The following is a 17,013-nucleotide window of genomic DNA, read 5'->3' on the forward strand; positions in this document are numbered from 1 at the left end:
CACCAGAGTACAGAAACATAGCCAGTCATTACCTAGAGAGCCTGTTGGTAATAAAGGGAGATGAGCTTCCCATGTTCTTGGAGCTTCCCATATCCACTTCATAGATACTTATTTAATATATGAATTACACTTAAGGTCTCTCATTCCCTGATTTTAACCTATTCTGTTTCTTTGGCTGATAGTGATCTAAAAGATGATTAGAAGTGATCACCAACCACTAAGATTCCTTCTAATATAGATATAATCAATGGTTTTGTTTTTTGCAAAATTATTTCACATTTTTCTCCATTAGGCTCTGTATAGAGTTCAACAAAATTGGACTGTGCTCTTTTGGTAAATCACTCAACATACTGGTCCTCATGTTTTTTTAAAAGATTTTTATTTATTCATTTGAGAGATAGGGCGAGTGAGCACAACCCAGGGGGAAGGGCAGAGGGAGAGAAAAAAAAAGCATAGTCCCCGCTAAACAGGGGACTGTAAACAATGATGATGAAGCAGGGTTCCATCCCAGGACCCCAGGATCATAACCTGAGCTGGAGGCAGATGCTTAACTGACTGAGCCATCCAGGCGCCCTTAGCCCTCATGGCTTTTTGCTCCTAAATTCCTATTACCCAAATTACTTTTCCTGTTCACAGAAATGCTAATTGCTTCCCAAAGCCCAGTTCAAAAACCCCTTCTTCCCTGAAGCTTTGCCAACCCCGCACTCACAAAAACACTCTTTCCTCTTCCTAGACCTAACAGGATTTGTTCATCTCAACGCACAGACTTCACAGTTACTGCTGACCTTCAGAACTTCTCCACCATGAGGGTATCCTTACTCACTCTTTCCCAACATTAAGCACATTTTGCAAATAGTGAGCACACAAATACCTGAAGTGGTGCACGTGATCCATTGGTGCACATAACAGGGTACACAATCCCCTGTCCATTGTGGCCCACTTCTTTGCCGCTTGGGATTCCTTTCCCTCTTTCCCTTTTGCCCTAAATGTTAACCTCATCCTTTCTAAAGGAAAAATAATGACCCAACATATTAAATGTGTAGGGTATAATATTCTGTGCTGGGTACTTTCTAGAGGCTATTTGTCAAAATGTTACCAATGGCCTTGGTATTCTTTGACCTTATGATTCTTCTGCTGAATTTTTACCATGCACAGAGAGGTACAGAACAACTTCTAATCACTATGCCCACCAGCGGGGGATTGGCTAAATACGTCATGGTATGCTTACATGACTGAATATAATGTAGCTATGAAAACTCATAGTATAGTGCAGGTTTTCCCAACTAGCACTACTGGCATTTGGGGATGGATATTTCTTTGTTGCGAAAGGCTGTCCTGTGTACTGTAGGATGTTAGCAGCATTCCTGGCCTCTACCACCCAGATGCCCTCAGTTGTGGTGATAAAAAAATGTTTTCAGACATAAATGCCTGTGAAGTCATGGGGATTAGGGTGAAGAGTTGACGTCACAGACAAAAATTACTCCAGATTGAGAACCACTGGTTTAAAGTATTCTATACACAGAATAGGTGTAATACACTAAGTAGAAAATGTAGTTATAAAATGTATAGTTAGTATGACTACATTATTTAAAAAATATGAAACAAAAAAGATGAGTATGCATAAGAGCATGCGTGTTGGGATCCCTGGGTGGCACAGCAGTTTAGCGCCTGCCTTTGGCCCAGGGCGCAATCCTGGAGACCCGGGATCGAATCCCACGTTGGGCTCCCTGCATGGAGCCTGCTTCTCCCTCTGCCTATGTCTCTGCCTCTCTCTCTCTCTGTCTCTCTCTGTGACTATCATAAATAAATAAAAATTAAAAAAAAAAAAGAGCATCCGTGTTTGTGTGTTAGAGCCAGAGGTAGCTTTACTAAAAGAAGGTTATTTTCTCTAAAAATGACTGCTCTGAAGGGGAAAGAAAACGCTGGTTATATTTATATATTACGAAATATTGCCCAGAAGTCAATCTCATTGTCAAGCTATCCCACCCCTCAAAAATCAGTCTGCAAAAGCTGAGAAACTCACAGAGCTAGGGAATTCTGCTGAGATGGGACCTCATGCATAACACTGTGCAGTAGTCAAGAGAAAGATGAGTAAAATCCAATTTGCATTCTAGTTTACATAGTAATTAGCTACATCTACTACCATACATGTTTGCCTTCTGTTTTCTCTCAATGTTTTTAAGGAAAATAAATGTGTGGGATTTTGCTAGATTTGAAATGTTGTGAATGGAGTCTTACCTAACTGGAGTTAAGAGTCAAGTGTAATAACATATTTGGATAAGAATCAAGTAAGCAGTTTTCTGTTCAAATTTTATGCTTACTGGAAACTTGACTGAAACAGAAATATCCAAAAAAAGTACTTATGATATACCTGTGTTACAATTCTATTAAGTTTAGCCATGTAGGTAAATAAAGAGGTACATTCCTTGGATTGCATGAGAAAATAAGCCCACACAGTATGCCTGTATTATATGGGCACAGGGTAAAAGCTCACGTCTTTTTTTTTTTTTTTTCACATGTCTTTAATGAATAAATGAATGTTACAAATATGCTAATTCTGGCTAGGTACCTACTATCTCACTGGCTCCCATGCCCAAACAATTCTATGACGTAGGTATGGATATCCCTATTCCACAAATGGAAAAATTGAGGCCTAAAATGCTAACTGAAATACAGATGCGACCAACTAAAACAACCTTAGGTTAAATCTAGACTTTCACTTTCCTTTTCTGTGTGGGACTCAATAATCAATCAATAGTGCTACAAAACCCACCAATAAGCCCTGAAGCCAGGCTTCTCATAAAACCTCAGAATACAAGAACATTCCTGATAAACATGGCAAAGCCATCTCTACAAGCATAGCCAGCCTTTTTGTTTTCCAGTGAGGGCCTGACAGGAGTCTCCAGGGAGTATAAATTATATGCTAGAAGTCAGTGCCAACAGAGTGCTTCAAGCAAGGACAGCTATGTCTCTGGGAAGAGGAAGGAGGGGGTTAGTGAGGAGGCAGAGGGAGGGAGAGAGAGAGGGAGGGGAGAGAGAGAGAGAGAGAGAGAGAGAGAGAGAGAGGAGTGCACACACAGGAGCCCACAGCAGAGCAAGAAGAGAAAGAGAGGGCGCAGAAAAGGGGGAGATAAAGGCAGGCCAGAAGTCACAACACATCACTTCTTTCTGCAAGGTGGAGAGTAGGCCTCATCTGGTGAGAGCTATTAGAGCCAGTCATCCACATGTGAAAGAAAAGAGGTCTTTCTCCTTGACTGTTCATCCTCAACATTCTAGCCTACAAGATCCACCAACCCAGGTTACTAGAGACCAAAACAAAACAAGTGTTATGTTCAGAGGCTGTCAACACATTTCTTTATACCAAATACTTCTTAAATCAAGTTTAACTCCTACTGAAAGACTACAAGTACAATGTCTGTTCATTAAAATCATAGTAAATGGATCTTCTTATATAAGGGAACTATCTTAAAATATAACTTTATCAAAACACTGCCAGAAATATTAAAAAAAAAAAACACCTCAAGTCAAAAAGCCCAGCTATGTTGTTTTAATTATTTTAAATGTTTGTTTAGAAAATGGGAGCTCATACAGGTTATACAGATATGAAACTCATGTACATAGAGTTCTTCTAAACCACAGTTCAATTATCTGAAGCAGGGCTTCCCAGTTTTCAGAGTAGTTATACAATTTTCTCTAATTCTCGCATTAGCCTTATGAAATAAGTAGGAAAGGCATCATTATTTTATTTTGAAGATAAAGAGATGGGCCCAAAGAGCTAAGTAATTTTTGAATAAGTTTCAAGCTGGTGAAGAGTAGAATGAAAACTAGAATGTAGGGCTTCAAGCTTTTTGATTCATGCTGCTTCTAATTTTCCACTTTGAAAATAGTGAAAAACACACTTGTAAACCCAGGAATTTGTATTTCTTTAAACCATGCTTTGAACTGCCATATAGCTACCTAGATATAGAAAATACTCTTAGGTTTATGGTTTAAGTATGTAAGAAGACTAAATACCTCAAGGATAAATAAGTTCAGGTCATCCTTAACTTGTGAATGTTATTTATGAAGAGTAAAAGAGGAGGAGGGCTAGAGGAAGGAAAAGCCAGTGGTGGCCAAGCATTGCCTTAGATAGGACACTTCCAAAGTATTCACAAGAAAAGGGAGCCCCAGAACAGCTGTGTTTCTGATGTCTTTAATTCCAACTTTCAAAAGGCGTAGAGTTTTATCTATACTATATGATCCTCTACATATTTACCTCAGATATTTTGTGTGAAGTACTTATGAAGTCCAGAATCTCTTAAAAATAGCTTTAGAAACCTTTGGAAAGTATGACAGCTAGTCCCATTCACTCTTCTAAAAAGTTCCTTCAAAATTTCTTACTGCTTTTAAATCTGTTTACGGGACATGAGGCATATGCCCATTTCAATCATCTTATTTCAGCTGACTGTACTGGGGCTTTTTGCAATGAAACAGATTTCCGTGCTTTCTATTTCTACCACAGTTCAGCCTGACTCAAACTTTCTTCCATTGCCTATCCCACCATTTCCCAAAGTGTGCACTGAGGACCACAGCCATTAAGTGTTAATGTAAATAAACAAAAATGAAGAAAATCTTAACCATGTATAAAGAATCCCCCCATCTTGAAAAGTCACAATGGACATTAGCACATGAAAGGCCCTAAGAAATTCCGTAGTAAAGAAAAATATTTTTTGCTTTGTCCATCTCATCAAATTTATTTGATTTGTACCCGCTATAACTAGAAAATCTTGAATTATCAAATTATCTATGCCAGATCATTTTCAATGAAACCCAACTTAGTACAGGTCACACAAATGTAAAACTCAGTATATATTTTATTAATACATATATGATGTCATATTAATCTTATCAAACAAGATTTCTTTGGGGGAGGGGTCTTAACATTATTTACATTGAAAGAATTATTGATTAGTTTATTTTGTCTTTGAAGGAGCTTCCTGGCCAATTAAAAACTCCAATCAGAGGAGATAAGGCCTAGACTGACTATACATTTTTAAATATTTAAATACAGAGCTATTACCAGTTTGATACCTTTTATCTTTAAATGCTAATTTCTCCAACTGGCTTCTCCAAATTATATCATCCTCTGTTTTATTGAAGAACATCAGCTTCACTTTCCTTAAAAGAAAAAACAACAACAACTCAAAAAGAACTATTTCGATTACATTTAAAATATGCATGAATGGAAGAGTCTAAACATAAACGGGCATGAAATGCTTCTTAGCGCCAATTAAGTAACAAAAAATATCAAAAATAAAAGAATCAAGTTAATAAGACAGCTAGGACTGGAGGACGTAGGGTAAGAAATGATAAATGAGGGAATGAGAATATGTCTATTAAGGTCCACTGAGTATTTAATTAATTTAGAATACCTTATACTAAGCTAACAGCTTCACAAAGGACAGTAATTAAAGATAAAATTACATACCTGAGACTGGGTATGTTAGTCAAAGCATAATTCAGTATTTTAACCATTGGTGTGAAGCCTGTTCCAGCTGCCAATAAAAAGAGATCTTCTAATTCTTGGAACTGGGATATTTTAAAATTGCCCTCAGGATTGCTTACGGAAACAAAATCTCCTAAACAATGAAATATAAACTAAATCAGAAAAAAAAATCAGGGAAACTGAGGTTAAGCTAGTTGAATTTAGAACACTGATGAGTAACAGGGTGAATGCATAACGTTCAGACTACACCTTAGTTTTTTAGATGTATAAGGAGTTTTGGGAATAATCATTAAGCCCCCAAGTATGTTCAGATTATATCATTCTAACCAAATTAATAATGAGGTTTCATTACACTCATTTCCCATCATCATTTTCCCAAACCACCTGGAGCCTCTAATTTACAAACTACTGACAAGTATTTAAGTATAAATTATCAGTAAAGGATTGATCGCTAAACTAAATTATAAGCACCTCAAAAGCAGAGTCCATGTATACCTGTCTAGCACAGTACAAGGTGGAGAATATACACTCACTACTTTCATATTGATTCTTAGCCTCAGCAACAAAAATAAGAGAGAAAATGGAAATAAAAATGTATTCTAAAGTCTTATGTTAGTAAATGTGCTAACATCACCTTCATCAAATCTTTGAAAAGACCTACTGATTAAAAGAACAGCTGTTCTGAATTTAATGCCTATAAAAACAAAGACCAGAAACTGTACTTAGAGCATTCTATCTAGAATAAGAATATTTGAGAAACATTTTTTCTGCAGTGCATTTGATATAATCACTATGTATCACTCATATGAGAGAACTGCCTTTAGGACATTTCAGAAATTGTCGATGTAATTTTAAAAATAAAAAATGCAGTTAAACATTTTAAAAACAATTTCAAATACTTTGCTTTATTATTTTTAATGCTCATAATATTTTCCTTCTTGTCTATAGTAAGCAGGATAGTAAGAATCTTTTAGTAACTGATGAATTAAGTATTAGAAAGGAACAGATGCTCCCTGTTCAAAAGGACCATAAGATCAGAATATCTTCAGGAAAAAGTCAGCTGATTGTTTACTAAAGATGCCTCAAAGAATGATGTTAACTTGATAACTTTTGTCAGCAGTCCAGTCCTTCGAATGTCAGAAAACTGATTAGACTCAGGCAAGGTACCTGATTTTAATCCAGTTCACAAGATAAAATACACCTGCCAGAATGGCAACTGATTTACAGAAGGCAACCCTCACCTCGTGACCTGAACATTACACACCCCATCCAGGGCATCCCATTCCCAGTATCAGAACATTTGGAAGTCCAAAACAGTCATATAACAGTTGCTCAATGAACATGGAATTGAAACAAAGAAGCGGATAATTTCATAGGGTAGCTCATTTAGGCCATGATGAGGCTTCATGAGTTATCACTACCATGCTGGTATGTCATCCTCTAAGTGACACAAATATTTGTACTACGTCTAGCTCCCCAGGATGAAGCTGAAAAAACACTCATCTAGTCCTTTGGGCTTTCCTTTTCCAAGCTCTAGGCTAATTCTCCACCCTGCTCTTCACACTATCTCTATCAATAGGTTATGAGAACATCAGTTTAGTGTCCGCATGCTATATTACAATCATGTCAGTCTACCACAGGATGAACCTCTCACCCTCACTAGATTTGCAGGCATTTCAAGATTCTTTAGGTTCACATTTATATTCAGTATTTTGATTTATGTAACCAAAGAGGACTAAACATATCCATTATGTATAGACTGGCTTAACTTTCAGAAATCAACAAACTTTCTTTATTTTCAAATTTTAGTGATCTACTTCACCGGTACCTGGATGTTACTGTGAATGCTGTGTTAGAAATAGGAAAAGCACTTTTACTGTGAAACAGAAGGCAGTGAAAAGTTGAAGATACAGAAAAAGGGTCAGAAATAAGAATAGGGGTCTTGAAATCTTAGTAAATTTCATTATAGTCTTTTTATTCTTCCAGAGCACATTTATTGAGAGCCTATTATGTGCCAAGTGCCATGCTAGGTACAGGAACTACAAAGATAAGTTAAGATGGTCTTTATCCTCAACCTCAAAGTTACAGTCTGTAAAGAAGGAATGTTATTTATTCTTATCCTGGAGCTATGAACAAAATGTTCTCCTGAGGGGCTCAGTAGAAGGGAGGCTTCATAAGGGACTGACATTTTGTTTGGGTCTTTAAAAAAAAGGCTCCTTGACAGGTAGAGAAAGGTAGAGAAAGGGGTGATGGGCGTCCTACGTGAGGCGCCTGCACGTACCTATGCATGAGGATGGCAAATTTGTGGGACTCTGAGCAGCACAAGCACTCTATATTTATACTAGTAGTTACTGCGAGAGAGGAAGCTGGAACAATCATGAAAGTCTGTGTAGGCCATGCAGAGGACTTAATGAGTTAAGTGATGGATGCCCATCAGAAATTTCAAAGCTGCAGAACAACATGATTAAATGTATCCCCAGGGCAGTTGGAAATGCAGATAAACAAAAAAGAGAAAGACATTGTTAGAGGCAACTGCGAGAGAACAGCGGTCATGAAAGAAATGATGAAGGCTTGATCTGACAGGGTGGCAGAAGGGATAGAAAAAAAAGAAAAAAGTCACTGGGCGGCAGACTCACTAGAACTTAGTGGCTGACTGGACCGGGAGGGAGAAGATGGAGTCAGAGATGACTCAGGCCTGCAGACTGAGCCAAGGATGAACAGTGAGGCTATAAATAATAAAGATGAGGAATGTGGTAGTGAGGATAGGTTGGGTGGGACAAAGAGAATATGACTTTGGTAGTAGACATGTTGAGTTTAATTATTTGATAGACTCTCACGTGTACATAACTAGAGGACAGTATAACATGGGATTCAATCTAGAACACAAATGAGGTTTATAAAGAATACCAACCAATCTGAAGATGATCAAGCTCTGGTGTGAAGAGTCCAGCAGCATAGATTTTGATCAAAAAGTAGATGTATTTATTGTTGAGAACTGGTTCCTTGAGCTCTGAGAGTAAGAAATCTGATACAGGTGTATATGGCTTCACTATTTCAGTACCTAGAAAAAGTCATGACAAAGAAATTCAATTCTAAAAATTTAAACAGCTCTCAATAAAGATGAAACATTCTAATTTTATGATGCCAGCAGTACATATTTAAAACAGTATTTTTAATGTGTATATAATTCTAACTATATTTTCTATATATAGTGTATATGTGTGTGGATATATATACATACACACACAAGCCTATGTGTGCTCAAATAATTTACACAAATCAATACTTTACCCATCATATAAACAATGTATTTTTATTAAGTGTGGCATAAGATGATAGAGATTTATGGTAATAAATTTAGACAACCATCTGTTTTATTGGAACATAAACTTTATAATGGGCCTACAGAAAAAAAAAAGGAACCAAAGTTTACACAGAGATGTAAGAAGGTATTTACATAATAACTAATTATTCAACAAATTTTTAACAATGGTTACTGATGGTCACTGGGATCATTTGGGTTGAGAAGGGGAAGAATTTCACTTTTTACTTTACACATTTTGAATTGTTTTAACATTCTGATATGTGATACGTTACTTTGGCAACTGAAGGAAAATATGTTAGTCTGACTACTTCTAAGAATATAATATTAAGAAAACAGGATAAATTTAATAAGAATTGATGTTATATTTTAGCTAGCCAAATTCCAAAGAAAGAGGAGTCACCACACACTGGAAAGACCAACATTTTATATGTGGCTCTGTGATATATACATAATTCATCTACCTGTAAATGATAAGTCATCAACAATAACTGCACTAGGGAGGATGCCAGGGATTGAATGACAGCCTGGCAGAGGTGGTGATGTAGAGAGGAGCTCCCTAGTGTCATGGTAACATGCTGCACCTACCAAGTTCTGGCTGGCAGTCAGCTGGCCTGACTGATGTGAGAATGTGACCTTCTGCAGCTTTGAAAGACCAAGAAAATGGTAGATGTGGTGAAGAAGGGTATTTAAAACAAGTACATAAAGTAACTTTAGGATGAGAATGAGGGGGAAAATTCAGTCAAGAATATCTTCATAGAGCTTCTTATTCCAGTGGCATATGTAAGGAAATCATTTATGATCACCTACTCATTCTGAAAATGACACAATCTGACACGGTTACTAAGATATAGTTTATGTGTTGCCGGTAGTTGTCTCCCCAAAGAAACACTTGGGAACTCCCTCACCTCTTTCCTTTACAGTTTCCTGAGGAACACATTACAATGCTGATGGAACTCTCTTTCTCTGACAGTGGCAGCTTCTCTGTTCCCTAAAGTGATGAGGCATGGCTATGGCTCCCACATGGAGGAACATTGGATCTACAAACCTGGAATTGGGCTATCACTCACTCAGCTGACAGAAACCTGTATTAGTAACTTAAATGGTTACTTCCTAAAAGGACAGTACTGATTTGAAACTGCTCGTAAGTAAGGAACATGTTTCCCCAAAGCCTCTATTCACCTTACCTGTAATAGTTAGCTTGAGGTAAACATGTTGCCCAATGGGCACCTGAAGGTGAGTGCTTGGTGGCAGCATCAAGCAGAAAAGCTTCGTATCATGAGTAACACATTCCTTGGAAATTAACTGGCACTTTCTGTAGTTCAAACCTAGAAAGCAATTCATTTTCTTATTGATGAATAAATAAGAAGTAACACTAGACCCACTAAGTGAAAGCAGAGACCCAGCTTCTATGCTTTAGCAAGCTTGAATATCACTAAATAAAATGCCTGTTGTGCTTTAAAAATTTATCAGGAGTCTGAAAATCTTACAGTAAGAATTTCATTTTATTTACTGAAATATCTATTTTCTAAAACATACCAATACTTTTATAGTTTGAAAAACAAACTTTATTGAGTCTTATTTTCTCATGTTTGTAATTATAGCATATTAAAAGCATTACATTCTAAGAAGTTAAAACCTAATTCACCTCTCCATCAATTCACTTTTTAAAAATTTCACCTTTTAAGCTTTATATTCACAGCTATATAACTACATTACAAATGTGAAAAATATTTGATAATCAAAAAAAAAAAAACAACTACATCCTAAAGTCTTTTCTTACAGAGTGGTCTTGGAATTCAAATATTTCAGGTTTAACAATATTAGTGCTATTAAATAATTTTAGAAAAACATCTTTGATAAATGCGGGAAAAATAAACATTCTATTTCTCCATGTGTATGAATGAATTATAGAGCTTTTTAATTCTCAAGAAATGATTAAAACAAAAAAATAAATTTTTATGTTTAAGAGTGTAAGTTTTCATTATCTGGAAAATTAATTTAAGTGAAAAATGAAAATTCCCAGTTTGTTCTACTAATATACAAATAAACAAAAGAAACAAACTGTTTCTATTCATACTGAAAATATTTGAAATTAATATCCCAAGCTCAGGAAATATACATTTGCATACAGAGCAAAATAATAGCATTTAGGTTAGAAGAACTTGTTACAGAAATTCCAAAAGCATTAATATTTTCATTTATAAAACTCTTGTGAACATAAACAGCATGCCAGACCAGACTGATGATATTGGCTTATTTCCTTTCTTATAAAACAGCATTTACAGAAATGATTAGGAATCAACTCTGAGGGATCCCTGGGTGGCGCAGCGGTTTGGCGCCTGCCTTTGGCCCAGGGCGCGATCCTGGAGACCCGGGATCGAATCCCACGTCGGGCTCCCGGTGCATGGAGCCTGCTTCTCCCTCTGCCTATGTCTCTGCCTCTCTCTCTCTCTCTCTGTGACTATCATAAATAAATAAGAATTAAAAAATAAAATCTTTAAAAAAAAAAAAAAAAAGGAATCAACTCTGATAATGTATTTCTTTTCCTAATTATCCTTTTTTTCTTAACCTAAAAATATTTAAGTAGGTACAAATTTACTCCAGATCTTAAATACCTAATAATCAATGGTTTGTGGAAAACTGAAATTCACTTATAATCCTAAGAAATCATTTTGGCCATGGTTTCACCCAATTCTCTTCCTCCCTTGTCCCTTTGGGCCCTAAAGACCCTGGTCACTAAATCTTTCCACTTGTTCCCATGGTAGCCCTGTACACACATACCTTCAGAGTGTAGCACTGTACAGCAAAACCAAAGGGCATTACTGAAGTCACCTCATTTTTAGTGCCAGCATGTAGCTTAGACCAGATTACAGCTAAAGGACTCATTTGTATATCCTAGAACACCTAATCCAGTATCAGACTGACAAAGGATCAATGAACAAAGTCTCAGCTAGAAGGAGAAATGAAGGTTCAAATGATCTCCTTGTCCTTTCCTTTCTGGGACCCAGAGTGAGAATATAATCAGAGACCCATATATTATATGTCTAAACATTTGAATATATATATTTACAAATACCACTTTCATGTTTGGGCCACTTTGAAAGAGATGAAAATAAGACAGCAAGATGCCAAAGCATTGCATGGTTCCTGAGTACGCACAACTTCATGTGTGCAGGGTAGAAGAGATAATTTAAGAGAACAAAGCACAGGGAAGTTTTCTTTGCAGTATTTCTCTATTTATAGTAATTTTGAATGCTTATTATAGGCAGCAAAGAATCATGGATGTACAGGCAAATGTTGGGTAGAAGTGTGAGGGTAGCTCTTCTTACACTTGCAAGAAGGTCTGTTCCATTATGAGCAAGTAGCTTGGCTGTGGAATCAGAGGCCCCACAAAAAAAAAGGCTGAATTAAATGATTGCTTACATTGTGTCCACAAGCATATTTATGAGCACAGACAGTACCTCAGAGTGTGTGTATGTGGGTGTGTGTGGGCGTATAATGTGTGTGGTGTCTGCAGTTAAGAAACTATGACTAAAGTATGAGTCAAAAAATAAAAAATAAAAAATAAAGTATGAGTCAAACATGCAAAATTGTCAGCTTTCTAGGTTAAAAACTGTAGAATATCAGCAATTTTATATAGCTCAACTTAGATTAAAAAGACAAATTCAATACATATATTTAACATATAGTTTTATATGTGGCTGCTGACATCAAAATTGTTCAAAATTTTTAAAAATCTTCTTTATAATTTTGTATCTTGATATTCATTTACTGAATTATTTGTTGGTAAATCTATAAAACTAACTTTATCTGGTGATCTAAGTCCCCACAGTAAAGGCAACTGCAATTAAAATAAAATTTTAGGTTGGATACAGAAATAGTAACCCAATTACCTATCAGTTTCTGACCCTTAATAGACAAGTTCCTCAGCCACACACACACACACACACACACACACACACACACACACACAATTTACTCATCATTGTCACCTTTCGGGGGGAAAAATGGGAAGCATGCAATTTATAAATAGTAGTCTAGTTCCACTGATATAGCTTAAAATATCACATACAACATTTGGATTAAAGGTAAAAATAAAATAGTTTCTCCTCTATAATTATGTTCTTTGCTCTATTTTAATCTTTTGTAAAAGTAAATCCTAGATCTGATATGAGAAGGTTATCACATTAAAAGCTTTCAATTTACAGGGCGCCTAGGTGGCTCAGTTGGTTAAGTGTCTGCCTTCAGCTCAGGTCATGATCCCAGGGTCCTGGGATTGAGCCCCACCTACATTGGGGCTCCTTGCTTCTGCATCTCACTCCGCTGGCCACTATGCCTACTTGTGCACACTTTTTCTCCTTTTCTCTAATTAATAAATAAAATCTTTAAAACAATTTTTTAAAAAATTAAAGTTTTCAATTTACATGCTTATTTTCAAACAAAATTCAGGTAGCCAAGAAATTTCAATTAGAGGAAGCCAGCATTTTAGCATCACTAAAGTCAGTCATTTCAACATATTGAAAACCTAGGAATCACATGACAGACTGGAAACATGTGACATTACTGCCAGCAAGTTAATCATAATAATTTGATGATGTAAGTGTTCAGCTTTGCTAGTGAATAAAATAATCTACAATTTCTGTCATGATTTAAGGAGTGGAAAGGACAAAGAAGAAATCACCTTTGCTGATTCAGTCACATAAATAAAAGTGTTCCCTAAACTCTGAGTCATTTTCCAAAGTGGAAAACCCAATTCAATGAAAAATACTCGCATGGCTCCAATTTCAGACCAGAAAGCTAAAACTAGCTTTCTTGGTGGCTCATGACACAAGCAGAAATTTATGGCAGAGGCAAAAGAGTTCATTGGAAAGCCTCGGGAAATTACTGAGAAAACCTGAGTGATGCTCATTCTAACAATTTCCAAATGGAGGCTGCCCTTTGTTCTTAGTATTATCTCCTGGACTTGGCTTTTATCTGGTTTGCTATGATTTTTCAACCACTAGATTGATAATTTCAGGGCAAGAGGTTTCACTTTAATAATACCTCTTTTCATTGTCACTGGCTTTATCTATTTTCTTCTGATCTGCTAGATCACACTATTATTCCTCTATGTTCTTGCTCCCTTCCTAATACCACAAAATTTGGACCTCTGCTCCTATAAAAGAAGTCTATTTGACCTTTCCCTACTTGTGGCTTACACTTTTCTTTCTCTATAATCTGCAAAATGCCTGGCACAATAAGTACCTAGTAACAATTTGAAGCTCTTCCTGGAAAACCCTTTATAGTTTTTTGTTATCTGTTTGAAAGTTATTTTCACAACATTGCCTGAAATTCACTTCTTTGAGGGAGTCATTCACAATCAAACTGATCCACATCTGTTAGCTTGGGGTTAGCTTAGAATATGCTCAATTTGTACTATAGAACTTGTTCTTGCTGGTCTTTTGCTTTATAAAAGTATTCTTCAATCTCATGTCAGTGTATATTCTTTCATTTGGGAAAATAATTAACACAGTGCTTACAACAGTCTTCTACTCACAATGTGTACTCAAAACAATGCTACCTGATACCTTTTCTGAAATCATGTATTATCCACAAATATAACTTTGTAATTTTAAGTAGTTATAATAATTTTAAATATTTAAAGATGCTAATACGAATATATGCAGTTAATTCCTTCTAACTCCCTTAAAGTAATAGCAAATGTGTGTGTGTGTGTGTGTGTGTGTGTGTGTGTGTGTGTGTGGTTGTTTTTTGAGGCATAAGCCTGCAAGAACAGAAAGAATGGAAATAAGGAAAAGCAACAAAACTTTAGGAGCTGACAAGGCAAAGAGAGCCTGGTAACTGACTCAGCAGACTCCATAAAGCTGAATCTTAAATTAGAAATAAAGAAAGCCAAAACTCAACTCATTTGTAACAACAACAACAACAAAATCCCTGAAGGCTCAGAAATTGGCAGGACCAATTATCTCTGGATTATAATCACTCTGGAATCATAGTGAAGGTGGAGCTGAAACCACTTTCTGGATGAAAGTTCATTTAAGAAACCTAGATGCTACCACCCCCTATCTTTTCTGAAGTCTTCCCCTACTTAGTCTAGCCACATGATGGACTCTCTTCTATTCTGGCAAAGTATTAGAAAGGTATTCTCTAGGGTGGGTAAAACAAAGGGTCTCTGGATTGGGTAGATGTTATAGGCTGAGTTGTGTTCCTCTCAATTTTCCTATGTTGAAGCTGTAACCCCCAGTACCTCACAATGTGACTACTTGGAGATAGGTTCTTTTAGAAGGTTAATTAAGTGAACATGAGGTCATTAGTGGGGGTGATCCTAATACAATATGATTGATATCCTTATAAGGAGGCAATAAGGGGCATAAACACACAGAGAGAAGACCATGTGAAGATGGCCACCTATAAGCCAATGACAGAATCTTCAGAAGCAACCAACTTTACCAACACCCTGATCTAGGACTTCTGGCCTCTAGACTGGGAAAATAAATTTCTGTTAGCAGACCATCCAGTCTGATACTTTGTTATGACAGCCTTAGCAATAATATAGTATGCTAGGTAACAAACAAACAAAGGAAATTAATTTTACAGACACACAGTTTTCTTTTCCCATAAGACTTCTGAAATTCTGGATGCAAAGTAGGAGACTGTCCACTCTCCAGACTCTGACAAAATAACTGTCATTGAATTTTTCCCAAAGAAACATTCCACCCATATAGTTAATATTAATGTTAATAAGGCACACACATATGCACAACGTTTCTGAGCAGCTTTTGCGAGTTCCACTCCCAGAAATAGGAGTAGATAGTCAAGGAGTAGATAGTCAAGGATGAGCAGACATTTAAAGAAACATCTAAAATGAAAGAATAAAACAAACAAACTTTGGGGATCGAGGTTACACAGGGAGAGGGAAACTCAAAAGCTCTATCAGTAATTATTAAAAAGATATCAGAGGCTATTAAGTATAGGATGCTAGGGGTACCTGGGTGGCTCAGTTGGTTAAGAGTCCAACTCTTGATTGTATCTCAAGTCATGATCTCAGGGTTGTGAGATGGAGCCCCATGTTGGCTCCACACCGGGTGTGGCACCTGCTTAAGATTCTCTCTCTCTCCCTCCGCCCCTGCCTACTGCTCTCTCCCTTTCTTAAGAAGGAAAAAAAAAAGGAAGAATAGGATGTTAAAACAAAGGAATATAAATTAAAAGAGTTCTCAGAAGTTAAACATAAGAGTTGAAAATAAGTAACTCAGTAGAAGAGCTGAAAGACACAACTAAAGAAATCACCCCCAAAAAAGAACAAAAGGACAAAATTGAAAGTATGAGAGAAAAAAATGAGCTGTTTAAAAGTTTAAAAGGTTTCAAATAAGAACACTTTTAGACAGCAAAAACAGACTATAAAGAGAAGGAAAATCAATATTTCTCAAAATGGAAGGTCATTAGGTTTCCACAATGAAAAGACAGCTCCAAGTAGAAAGAGCCAGCATGAAAAATGAAAACAGACCTACATTAAGGCATATCAAATTGTGAAATTTCAAAATTCTTGGAACAAGAAATAAATCTTACCAATTTCCAAAAAGAAAAAAAAAGTGTACATTCATTGAAAATTCATCAGGTCGAACATTTATAAAAGGCATACCTTTTGGAAATGAATAAAGAAATGAAATGAAGAAGGAAATGAATTACATCCTTTAGGAGTAAATTGAGATAATGGCTGAGATAAGCAGAAAAATAATAAACATGTCTTCCTTAATATAAAAAAATGAGATGAGCATAAAAAGTATAAACTTAAAACTTGGTTGTGCACCTTTTATAAAAAGGAACTTGAAGCAGTAAATGGTTGAACAATCTAAGCACAAGTGGGCTTCTACATTCAGGTATCACTACCTAACAACTTTGTAATTCCTAAACATTGGATAGTAGATGCTGAAACTTAATCTCAATTTAAAAAAAAAGGAGTTTTCCAAGCAAGTAAAAGCTAAAGGAGTTCATCACAACTAAACCAGTCTTACAAGAAATGTTAGAGATTCTTCATTAAGCTGAAAAGAAAGAGCAGTAATTAGTAATAAGAAAATATATGAAAGTATAAATTTCATTGCTAAAGGTAAATATATAGTAAAGGTAGTGGTTAATCACTTATAAAGCTAGTAAGAAGGTTAATGACAAAAGTGATAAAAACAACTATAATAATTATTTAAGGTTT

At 36.1% G+C, this 17,013-nt stretch overlaps 1 protein-coding gene across 2 annotated transcripts in view; it reads right to left on the reverse strand.

The window, feature by feature from the left end:
* The window catches only part of CYB5R4 (cytochrome b5 reductase 4), a 77,735-nt gene that overhangs the window by 9,967 nt on the left and 50,755 nt on the right, over positions 1–17,013 (reverse strand). For both annotated transcript variants that reach the window (XM_077903216.1, XM_077903217.1), the window contains exons 11-14: positions 9,995–10,135; positions 8,397–8,546; positions 5,468–5,618; positions 5,071–5,157 (exon numbers count right to left, since the gene is read on the reverse strand). In XM_077903216.1, coding sequence (XP_077759342.1) covers positions 5,071–5,157; positions 5,468–5,618; positions 8,397–8,546; positions 9,995–10,135 — 529 coding nt within the window. The remainder of the gene's footprint in view (positions 1–5,070; positions 5,158–5,467; positions 5,619–8,396; positions 8,547–9,994; positions 10,136–17,013) is intronic.

This window comes from Canis aureus, chromosome 7 (genome assembly GCF_053574225.1).
Source record: "Canis aureus isolate CA01 chromosome 7, VMU_Caureus_v.1.0, whole genome shotgun sequence".
Classification (NCBI taxonomy): domain Eukaryota; kingdom Metazoa; phylum Chordata; class Mammalia; order Carnivora; family Canidae; genus Canis; species Canis aureus.